Source organism: Montipora capricornis, chromosome 4 (assembly GCF_036669925.1).
Source record: "Montipora capricornis isolate CH-2021 chromosome 4, ASM3666992v2, whole genome shotgun sequence".
Taxonomy (NCBI): domain Eukaryota; kingdom Metazoa; phylum Cnidaria; class Anthozoa; order Scleractinia; family Acroporidae; genus Montipora; species Montipora capricornis.
Genome location: NC_090886.1, coordinates 34,117,221 through 34,129,586, shown reverse-complemented (window position 1 = coordinate 34,129,586; position 12,366 = coordinate 34,117,221). Strand labels below are relative to the sequence as shown.

Here is a 12,366-nt window from a genome sequence, read left to right as displayed (position 1 = left end):
GTTGAATAGGGTTCAAAATCTAAATTACAGCAAATTCTGTTAGTGATATGATATACCGTTATCCCTTGCAATCAAACAAAGATATTTACCCAGTGGTATCTCACAGTTTCTCGCAATTCCTCAGACTCAGCAAGTGACTCGAGTTGCGTAATCATGTCTATGACGTTACCTGACAGATTCTAATTACAAATAGTTGGCGATACACTCCCCCGCCAGAAAAAAGGGTTACAGTAATTATAATAAGTAGTATCTGAGAGTTCACGTAAACCTTCATTTAGTTTTCATCAATCGGTATAAGTAATACGAGTCTCCGTACAGGGCGTTGAACAGTGACATATCCTTTGCCTTGGTATTGCTTCATAGGTTCGCTTACGGTGAGATTCATGTATTGCACGTCTACTCTTCGCACTTTCTTCCCATGTGCATCTGGGTAGACATCTGACACTTTTCCAAGTTTCCAGTTTCCTCTCACTAAGTTGGAACCTTGTATCAGAACTAGGTCTCCGATTTTCAAATTTCGGTGAGATGTGTGCCATCTTTGCCTTAACATCAAGCTTGGGAAGTAGTTTGAGTTCCATCTTTTCCCGAATGTATTAACAATTGTCTGGACGAACGTGAAACGTTTTCGGGTATTCGCATTTTCATCAAATGGGCTATTTGGTATCCTGCTTGTGGCTCTGCCTAACAGTAAGTCATTTGGGCATTAGTATGCTCAATCTTCAGGGGATGTTGGGTGTCTCCCTATAGGCCTTTCATTTAGCAAGTTGGCAATCTGGAATAAAACTGTTTGCAATTCAGAGAAGGTTAAAGCGTTCTCACCAACTGAAAACTCAATTGTTCGCTTGACCGATCTTATGAGAGCTTCAGTTACTCCATTTTGCCATGGGGCATCTGCTGGGGTGAAGATCCATTGCCATCCCATGTTTTTGTTATAGCGGTTAGTTCCTTACTTGCTGCTATTAGTTGAGTACCGTTGTCAGACAATATCTTGGAATGATATCCGTTTAGGGACAAAAATCTTCTGAGCACCATCAGAAATTTCTCTGTGCTATATAATCTGCTGCCAAATCCAGATAAACAGCTCTTGTACCAAGACAATTAACTATTACTCCATAAGCTATGGAGAACGTTCTCTTCTTTATCTCGTCGCGAATTTTAAAGGGACTATAATAAACCAAGCGTATTCGTAATTGCAACTCGTTTATTGTATCGCGTTAATGTGTAATCGCTTATCTATTTACAGGTAATATGAGAATCACTAAATTAATCAATCAACTGTCACTGTACAAACAAAACGAAAGAGTCTTGAGTTCCATATGTACTATGAACGTGTCCTTTATACGTACCTAAAAGTTTTTTTGCATTGCGAGAAACTTTCAACGTTCGATGTCTCTGTTCAACAAAATACTAAGATTCGATCAAACAATGTTCAGTTCGCGACGATTGACCTCCCCAACTACAGCTGCCGTTCGTCGGGGTCGAACGGCCAAATTAGAAACTTGGTTCTCAGCAGACTGTCTGACCTCATTGTCCACATTCGATCTAACTTCGATTGGAATCAAATGCTGAACAACTCTCCGTAAATATGTCGATCGCCTTTCACTGTTTCCGACCTTAACGATAGCTGCTCGAATCTTTCCATCAGCTCCAGAAATGAGTTCCTCAACTCTCGCTAGTTTCCAGAAGACTCTGGTCGATGAATCGTTTTTAAGTAAAACAATATCTCCCTCGGAGATTTCTTGAGAACCATTTCTTCTGTTTGCTACGCTCGATTGTTCACGCAAGCTAGTGAGATATTTCTTTCTCCACTGTTTAGTTACTTGTTGAAGTTAATTCTTGTGACGGCGAGCTCTTCTTGTCAAAGATTGATGCGTACTGATGATCTCGTGATGACAACTGTTCGGTGTTGGCGTGACACGTCGACCATAAATAAATTAGAAGGTGTCAAAGGATAAGAAATTGAATCCGCGTCATCATATATGTAAGTGATCGGCCTTGCGTTGATTACTGCTTCGATTTCCACCAGTACTGTTCGCAGCTCTCCAAAATTCAAAGTTGACCGACCGAATACTTTCTTTAAAGGCGTTTTGATACTTCGGACCAATCGCTCCCAGAAACCTCCCCACCACGGAGCCCTTTCGATGATAAAGTTCCACGAAATTTTCTGGTTAACGAGGTAATGCACCACTTCGTTGGACCTAATGATCTTTCTTATTTCCTTGCTCGAACATTTGAAGGTCCTTGCGTTATCTGACGTAAGAGTAGCAGGGAGTCCGCGTCGACTAGTGAATCGTCTGAATGCTAGCAGAAAATCTTGAACGTTGAGGCTTTTGCATAACTCCAGGTGCACAGCCCTTGTCGAAGCGCATGTGAACAAACACATGTAAACTTTGGTTGATTGGTTCTCGTCTGGATTTCCGCTGTCAACATTCAACGGGCCGACAAAGTCCAATCCCACATGCGTAAAAGGTGGATCCTCCGAAACCCGTTCGCATGGAAGATCGGGGGATGATTGTGACTTGTATGGAGTTCCATCGATTTTCAAACAAGTTACACATTTTTTAATCACTTGTTTTACTGCTTCACGACCTCTCAAAATCCAAAATCGTTCTCTGATCAGAGTGAGTGTGTCCCTTATTCCTCAATGTTTTACTGATTCGTGCGCACTCCTGATGATTAATCGGACGAACTCGTGTTTCGGTGGCAGTAGAATTGGATTTCTTGTGTTCCCCGATAAATCGGCATTATTTATCCTCCTCTTACATTTGACAACTCCATCTTCACGAAATAATCCAAACTGGAAGACGTAAGTTGGCGGCGCAGTTTTGGATTGACGGTGATTGTGAAGAAACTTGATTTCTTGTTCAAATAAAGACGCTTGCACAGATTTTATCCAAAGTTCTTCTGCTTTAGCTAAGTTCAATGCACTGAGCTTTACAAAACCGACGACTTTGGCTGTCACACGGAGCAATTTTGTTAATTCACTGAATCGTTTTACGTCGATTAATGCGTCATTCTTGGGATCTATTGAACAACTGGGCGAACGCGAAACCAATGAGTGTGTGATCTCGACTGGATTCTTAACAGCTTCTTTGAGCGCTACTTCATCTTCTTCTTGTGTTTGCTCGCTTAAAGACCACTCCGATTCAGGCTTGTAGAGGAATTCTGGCCCGTTCCACCAAATGGTATTAACCGACAGTTCTTTTGCGTTCAATCCCCGTGACGGCAAATCGGCTGGGTTCTGTTTTCCAGGGCAATGTCTCCAGTCGCTCGGCTCTTTGAAGTTAACTTGCGAATTTCTTCCACGCGATGCTGTACATATTGTTTCCATGGTCTTTTATTCCTTATCCAGCATAAGGAAGTCATCAAGTCCGTCCAGTAAAAGGTCTTGACGTTTTTTCCGGCCAAATCGAGGCAGTTTACGAGGCGGGCGAGAATAAGTGTACCAAGTAATTCCAGACGCGGGATGGTCTGCCTTTTCAAGGGTGCGACCTTTGCTTTCGAGGCAACTAATCGAACATCGATTTGACCATCATCATAGAGTGATCGGATGTAAATAACCCCAGCATACGCGCGGTTTGATGCGTCACTAAATCTATGAAGCTCAAAGTGCACTGGCCTTGATCGAAAATAACAGCGTTGTATTCGGACATTGCTTAAAAATTTCAGCTCTTCTAGGAGAGAGTTCCAGGTGTGGAGTAGCTTTCCCTCAAGTTCGCTGTCCCAATCAACCTTATCGAGACAGAGTTCTTGAAATAAAATTTTCGTTTCGATAGTGTACGGGGTGAGACATACAATCGGATCGAATATCTTCGCCGACAATTTCAAAACAGAACGTTTTGTCACCGGCAGTGTCGTTCCATAGTTGAACAAATCGGTTAAGTTGAAGAAAAACTCGTCTGCTACAGTGTCCCAGTTCATTCCTAGAACTTTGACCGTAGTATCGTTCTTCATTTCAGAATTTACGGGTGTAGTGGACGATTTCGCATATGACTCGTCACCTTCTGCAGTAGCTTCATCTGTCGACTTTGTTTGGTTTTTTGTGAGCTCTCGCAAGCTTCTATAGCTTTCAACAAGTTTCGAGAATTCGAGTTCCATTTTCTGAGGTTAAAACCTTCAATCGCCATCGCCATCGTCATTCTCTTGTCCCGTAAGAAGATCATCCACGTACAGAGACTTGCGCAATAGCTCGAACATCTCGGGTTCAGTTTGCCTATAAAAGTTCAAGTCATACGCGATGGTTCCACCTAGAATCGAAGGAGATGGCCTCAATCCAAACAACAAGCGATTGAATCTATATTCGACGATTTCAGACTCGTCGGCGAGAGAGTCTTTCAGCCAAAGAAAGCGCAACATGTCCCTGTCTTCCGGCTTGATTCATACCATCAGGATAGCCTTCTCGATGTCCGCGGTTAATGCGACGAAATGCCAACGAAAATTTGTTAACATTGCGAAAAGGTGTGGGATGTAATTTTCTCCCACTTCTAAGCAATCATTAAGAGATCGTTCGTACTTGGAGTTCTTCGCCGAACCATCATATACAATTTTCACTTTTGTCGTTTCACGCTCTTTTCTTATCACTGCATGATGTGGCGAGTAATGAATCCCCTTCGTGGCGATTTTGCAGTCAAGTTGCGTTCCTCCCAGAGTTTCCTCTTTCGGTGTAGTTACGATTTCGATGATTCCTTTCTTTCGTTGTTCTTGAATGATGTTGTCGTACTCTCGTAGCAAATTCGGCTCCTTCTTTAATTTAGAGTGCAATGATTGTAATCTTGTTACGCACATTTCATAGTGGTTGGACTGGGGAAGACAACCTTCCTTCCATGGCAGTCCGACTTCATAATGACGACCTTTAAACGCAACCTCTTCTCTCCGCTTGACTAATTCAACTTCGCACTCGGTATCCACAATTCCCACACTTTCAACTCCCAGAATCTTTTCAGCATTTCCACCATTTCGTTGTTTTCTCTTGCTTCGCTCGACATTGTCTCTCCCGATATGACCAAATTTGAGACAACATTAGTTTCGCTGTTTGAGTTTTTAGTCGGACCAGAAAGTAGCCACCCGAGCTTACTTTAACCGCTGTGGGACCAGAATCTCCGCGAATAGATTCACCGGTAACAAAATCCCAGTAATGATCTAAACCAATCAAAATGTCGATCGAATTCGAACCTTCAGCGCTGTCAGCTAACTCTAGTTCTAGTAAATGCGGATGATCTCGTAAGTTTACGCTCTTTGGCAATGGTGAACAAATAATCGGAAAATTGAGCGCCGTAATCTCAACATATTCACCATCGATAGTACGAAGTGGCAAGGTGACGATTTCGCACCTTTGCTTTCGATAGGCATTCTCTCCAAATGTGTTCAGATGAAGGATCTCGGTACTTGTTGACTTTAGACCTAACTTCTTCCTTACGTTGTCTGTGATGTAGGATCTCTGACTGCGGCTATCGAACAGGATTCGAACAGTCATTGTTTTGCTCCGATCATTGTTAGTCGCGGTGGTTGTCGCAGTTTGAAGTAAAATGCTGCCCTTGGTCCTGGCGGTCGACGTCGCGGTTACAGCGCTCCCTAAGAATGGAGTTTCATTTCCTTCTTCAGTGGTTCCTTCGTGGTGTATTTCATTCGCAATTGGTTCGCTGGTGTAACTCACAAGAGTCGAGTTTTGCACTTCCCTCGAATTCTGATCGTTTAGACCAGACGAATCGGAACTGTAATCGGGAGTCTTTGACACAAATTTTCGGCAAATTGACTGATGATGATTGCCCTGACATCGTCGGCAGTTCCTTTTGCATGAGCTACTATGATGATCAGTTCTCAAACAAACAAAACATCTTCGACCCTTTTTTAGGATTTCGAAACGAGCATGAGGATCGATCACATTTTCACAGGAAGCAGAGTAATGAAATCCACCACAATAAACGCATTTAATTTGATTTCCCTTTGACTGAAGTCATGCGTTATCGTGAGAAAGTAAAGTCAAATTAGTCGGCCTTTTCGGAGTGTTTTCTTTGTATTTATCCAAGTGTACATTTGCTTTCACACCTTCGCTGATTTCTCGAGCCTCAATTTCCTGTCGGATAACCTCTAATAATTCTGATATTTCCCAGAGCTCGCGCGCTGTGTTTCTTGCAACTTGCACTCTGATTTCGGGCGGTAATTTTGACATAATAACAGGTATCAGCAAACTTCCATATTGGTTGGAACTGATGCCTAACGACTCGAGACCACGAACGTTGATACTTATCCTATCGTAAACAAGGCGGAGCTGGGCGGTGTTATCACTGACACAACCTGGAATTTTAAGAATCTCGTCCATGTGCTTCGAGATTATGTTCTGGGGTTTGCCAAAACGTTTGTGTAAAATATCGATTGCACAGTCATAGTTAGATTCAGACCTAGGTAACCCTTGTATCGAACGTGCTGCTTGATTCTCCAATAGTGAATGTAAATGATTAAACTTATCGATCTTGCTTAGCTGTGTATTGCTATGAATGGCACTATTGAAACTGTCCCAATGTTGTCACCGGAACTGCTTTCTGAACCGGAACTCGAGTACACGTCATCTCCCATGATACCTCTGGGTCTTACGCCATGTGCTCGAAGAGTCGGACATGTTTAGTTTGAAATTGTATGAATATTCTTTCCATCGAACGAAAAATATGGACTACGTCGCTTTTGATTGACTTTTACCCGGACTCGTCAACATACGTAAGTTTTGTAGAATTTTTCGCACTCGTTTTTGAAACCTATTTTTGACAGCTTTCATAAGATACACTCGTATCTGTTGCAGCGAATCTACTACTACAACAACAACTTGTGAGATCGAAATAAAAGGCAGAGAAACCATTAGAACCTGTGTACGTGAAACTGTTGTCGAATCTCGATATTCACGGAGCCGAGATTGAGAGAATTGCAGGAGTGACTACATCTCATTCAATATGGAGAGCAAAGAAGGCGAAAAAAGCGACATGGAGTTGTGTGGAGGCGAGGAGGACGACGCGGAAAATGTTGAAATGTCCTCCGAAGTGCCAGCGATTCGTACCGTTAGAACAAGGAAGCCAAATCCGAACAATCGTGAAGAGGTAGAAGCGGAAGAAATTCACAGATTAAGGCGTTCGCTTAGCGGCTATTTGTCACGAGTAAGTACATGCATAAGTCAGTTGAAAACATGTCTCTCCGAATGGGGGGAAGCTGAGGGGATTCGTGAAAGTGTGAAGAACCTTGAGCGTGCATGGGAACGCTACAATGATCAGTACCAGAATTACTTGTGTAAGGAGTTGTCTGTTCAAGAATTGGGAAGGGTTGAGTCCAACTATGTTAAGGTTTATGAGGACTATTCTCCATATGTCAAGGCAGCCGAAGAAAGATTGTCTCCCCTCGCGTATTGCATGTCAAATAAGAGTTCCTCAAAATCTTCCCGATTAAAGGAACTGAAGAGAAGTGTAGAGTTGAAAAGGCTTAAGGCCCAACAAGCACTTGAGTTAGCAAATAATGAAGCTGAAATGGAAAAGAAAAAGATTGACATTGAGATGCAAAAACAGAAAATAGCAAGGGAAATGGTATTTAAAGCTCAGTTGGGAGCTAGAGAAATCGCTCTTCTTGTTGAAGAGGAAGGTGATGCAGTCTCGTGTGCCCTAAGTTTGCAAAATGAGACCTATGATAAGATTGAATTTGAGCCTCCCATCACCAGGAGTCAACAAACAGCAACTTGGGTAGCACGCTGCCACCAGGACACTCCAGAAGATAGATTGAATCATATTGAACTCACTCCTCATTTAAAGTAGTATGGTGAAGAAATTACCAGTCCTCATTCCAGAGATCCTTCCCATATCCAAAGAAAGGAGAACTTTATCGCAAATGGAGGTGATAACGGTGAAAATGAGAATTGCCTGCATGAAAAGGAACAGATGAATCCGTGTAAAAATCCTCAGGCTATCCTTTTGAAGGTGACCACGTTGCAAGCTATGCAGCCTGTCAAGTTTAGTGGAAATGCAGCGGATTTTCCGATTTTCAGGGGAAGAGTTCGAGATAACCTCGAAGATGGACTATTGTCGGATGCCCAACGGATTGAATTTCTCCCCAAATTTGTGTCCGGAGAGGCTTATGAGGTGGTTGAAAGATCTGTGGGGTGTTCCTATGACGATATTATAGCAACCCTGGAGGAGCGCTATGGCCAACCAGCAGCAGTTGCTGCAGCGTGTATTAATATGCTTACCACAGGACCAAAATTAGGAAACAGAGATTTCAAGGGTTTGCGTAATTTTGCTGAAGAACTGCAGTGTGCCTCACGAAGACTGGAAGGACAGTATGAACATGGGGCAAGTACCACTTCAAATATGAAGATGATCGTAGCACGACTGCCAGATTACATCATCAACAAATGGGCAGATATATCGTACTCTAACAGAGAAAAGGGACAGAACCCAAAGTTAAAGGACTTAGCTCAATTTGTGAAGCGACAAGCTGCTATCAAAAACGACCCTGGTTTTGCTGGTGTTTCGTTAGTCACAAGTTCGGAGGTTAAGGGAAACAGAACAAAGTCATTGAAAGTCAACAACAGGTCATTCATCCCCGAGCCCACAAGGCAGACTTCATCCTTTGCCACCGATGTTAAAGGAAAGAGCACTGGCCGAAAATTGCCCAGCGAAGGACGAAACAGCATCACACCCGCTAATAGGAGTTGTTCATGTTGCTCCGAATCTCACAAACTATCTTCATGCCTCGTGTTTCAGAAGAAGGATTTACAGAGCAGATGGGACATTGTGAAAGTTAACCGGTTGTGTCATGTTTGTTTGAGAGTTGGACACCTTCGAGGAAGGTGTGAATCGCCGAAATTCTGCCCTTGTGGGAGCGACAAACGGCACCATAAGTTACTCCATAACCCCCCAAGTACAAGGAGAGACAATGACAGACTCAATCAAGCTAGTACAGAAGAACCGAATGCGGCAGTGACAGACCCGCATGCCGAAGTTCCTGGTGAGCAAGGACCTTCAGGAATCAGACATACAGCGCAATATGCTACAGTCACACAGCCAGGCTCAACAAAAACTGTGCTTCTGCATGTTATACCAGTGAAAATCACATCACCTGATGGAAGGTCTGTCACCACTTACGGGCTGTTAGACAACGCTCCCCGTGGAACCGTGATTAGTGGAGATGTTGCTAAAGAATTAGGGCTGAAAGGTCATAAGGAGTTTATATCTGTTAGCACGTTGATGCAGTAAGAAGATGAAGAGTTTGAAGTGGTGGAATTTAAATTGAATCTGCTAGCGGAGAAGGTGAAACACGTAATGTTGAAGAGTGCCTGGTCTCGGAGAAATTCAATGTCAAAGAGAGATGTCTACCTGAAGATATTGACAGACGATCGCACCCCCACCTACTGAGCATGGACACTGGACGAAAAAATGGATTTACGAGGGTAACCAAAGTACAGCAAAAGTGTAGCAAATTTGCTGAAGAGCAAAGATTGATATTGCACTAGTTTTGCCACCCATAGCAACGGTGGCAAATGCTACATTTGTTTAAGATTAGCTCCTGTGTGCAAAGGTAACGTGTGCGTGCAAATTTTGGGGTTATTTACATACTGATCAAACGTGGATGAAAATGTGTTTCTTTGAACTGTCTTTACACATGACGCAAATTAGCGCACAAATTTGCTGTTTCACACAGCTTTTGCTCCTGTTGTAAAGACGTGTAAACCCATTATTTTGAGCAAGTTAAAGCAGGGTTGGAAATGTGAGCGAAATGTTTAAGTTGAACAGTGTTTGCTTATGGTAGTAAAGGTGATCAAAATCTTATTTTATTGATCATGTTTGCACATATTGGAAATTGCAGGCAAATGTTTATCATTGAACCAGATTGTTTTATAAAGCAAATGAGAGCAAACCCTTAGTATTAAACACGTTTGCTCACGCAGCAAATGTTGTCAAAACACTTATTTTGAACAATTAATTGTTCCTGGGTGGCAAATATGATCAGACTCTAACTTTTGGGAAATTATGCTTGGGGCAGCAAATGTGGTCAAAACCTAAGTCTTGAACAAGTTTGCTTGGGGGCAGCAAATTTGGTCGAACTCTTACTATTCAGCATGTGTGCTCAGGTAGTAAATATAAACACAGTCCAAGTTTTAAGCGAGTTTGCTTGGGCAGCAAAATGTGTAAAAATCCTATTATTTACCGGGTTTGCTTAGGTATAGCAAATAAAATCAAAGCCAAACTTTTGAACAAGTTCACTTGAGGCGGCAAAATGTGATAAAACTTTTAATATTGAGCAAGTTTGCCCCTTTAGCAAATGATTTTATAATGAAAGTCCAAGTTTTAAACAAGATTGCTACTTAAACACATAAAAGAGAGCCAAGAGAAAGCAAGCAAGCAAGAGAAAGTGACATTCCATTTTATATGTTCAAATGATCTTTAATTCATTCTATAAAGCAAATTTAGCGTGAAGATAATTATCTACTAAAAACTGGGGGTAAAACAATAACAAATTACAAATTGTATATACATAATTATACTATATATACACCAATCAGATCTTTTAACAGCCTATAAGAGAAATATTCATTCTCTAAGATATTTTGAATAGCCTTTTTCAGAGTTGCCTAAAACCTGTTTCAAAAAGAAGCCTTTTAGGTTTGTGGAACTCAGAAATGGCCTATTTAACCCCTTCACTCTTTGACCAATTTAATTAATTATGACAAGATATCTTTTTCACTCAAACTGTTAAATTTGAGGATGAAATCCTGTAAACTTACCATTCAAATGCAACCCGCTTTGGCAGACCTCTTGCTTAGTATTATTTCTTGGGACTTTAAATAAAGAAATTTTAATTCTGGGGGAGTTCCTCCTCTATTAGAACTGAAAGGGCTAATTCTTTCTACAAGTTTATAATTCTTTTAAATATAACAAATGGGTTAACAGCATTTTAACAACAACTAATTTAGATAGCTAGTAAAGTGTTCAAAAAAGGTTAAATTACACTAATGAAAATCATAGAAATTTTCAGCATCCAAGTCAGAAATAAGCAGATTTAAACAAGGCAGCTCAAGAAATCACCACTCAAAAGTATTCCAAATTGCAATTATATACTTGTCATTGCACAGTAGTTGCTTATGGTATAAGTAATACCTTTGGTTTTATACCGTGTTCCTACAATCATGGACAGAAGTTGTTGAGACACATGAAAACTGCCAACCTTTTACTTTGGTGTAAATTCTGCTCTCTCCACCCGTGAAAGGTAGCCTCTCCTTTCCCCTTTTTCAATGTTGGAAACAACTAAAACATCCACGAAGCGTTTTGCAACATTGTTTGGGGGAGAGAGGGTGACTACAGATGAAAAAGATGTTTTCATTTGGATACAAAATTCTATTGTTTGTTCGAAAGCGTTAGTTTTGCTAAATTATCTCAACATCTCTGGCCACGATTGTAGTATTTATACATTTCAATCGAACCTAAAAATGTACTGCTGCCTCTCATTGCTCCCCGTCTCTGAGCCCATTTCCTGCATGGTTAGACCTACTTTACAAGTTACATCGAACTGTATGAGGTGTGCTACCCGCCAGTTCAGATAAAAAATACTACAGATTAGTATACTATAACAAAATAACTCCATGGTTAGACCTACTTTACAAGTTACATCTAACTGTGTGAGGTGTGCCACCCGCCAGTTCAGATGGAAAATACTACAAATTAGTATACTATAACAAAAATTAACTGCATGGTTAGACCTACTTTACAAGTGACATCTAACTGTATGAGGTGTGCCACCCGCCAGTTCAGATGGAAAATACTACAAATTAGTATACTATAACAAAAATTAACTGCATGGTTAGACCTACTTTACAAGTGACATCTAACTGTATGAGGTGTGCCACCCGCCAGTTCAGATGGAAAATACTACAAATTAGTATACTATAACAAAAATTAACTGCATGGTTAGACCTACTTTACAAGTTACATCTAACTGTATGAGGTGTGCCACCCGCCAGTTCAGATGGAAAATACTACAAATTAGTATACTATAACAAAAATTAACTGCATGGTTAGACCTACTTTACAAGTTACATCAAACTGTTTGAGGTGTGCCACCCGCCAGTTCAGATGGAAAATACTACAAATTAGTATACTACAACAAATTAACTGCATGGTTAGACCTACTTTACAAGTTACATCTAACTGTATGAGGTGTGCCACCCGCCAGTTCAGATGGAAAATACTACAAATTAGTATACTATAACGAAAATTAACCGCATGGTTAGACCTACTTTACAAGTTACATCAAACTGTTTGAGGTGTGCCACCCGCCTGTTCAGATGGAAAATACTACAAATTAGTATACTATAACAAATTAACTGCTTGGTTAGAC

The 12,366-nt window shown here is 41.2% G+C and overlaps 1 protein-coding gene and 1 pseudogene across 1 annotated transcript; one reads left to right on the top strand and one right to left on the bottom strand.

Annotated features, from left to right (window-relative positions):
* Positions 1 to 1,183: 1,183 nt before the first annotated feature.
* Positions 1,184 to 6,616, bottom strand: LOC138046586 (uncharacterized; annotated as a pseudogene).
* A 3-nt stretch (positions 6,617 to 6,619) lies between these two features.
* Positions 6,620 to 10,924, top strand: LOC138045983 (uncharacterized). Its single transcript, XM_068892646.1, has 2 exons — positions 6,620 to 6,711; positions 6,794 to 10,924. Exon 2 carries the CDS (start codon positions 7,911 to 7,913, stop codon positions 9,225 to 9,227), a length of 1,317 nt encoding a protein of 438 aa, XP_068748747.1. The 5' UTR covers positions 6,620 to 6,711; positions 6,794 to 7,910; the 3' UTR covers positions 9,228 to 10,924.
* The last annotated feature ends 1,442 nt before the right edge of the window (positions 10,925 to 12,366 follow it).

Bases quoted from the DNA above. Each gene is read 5' to 3' on its own strand.
- LOC138045983 (XM_068892646.1), top strand. From the start codon at position 7,911: ATGAATCCGTGTAAAAATCCTCAGGCTATCCTTTTGAAGGTGACCACG.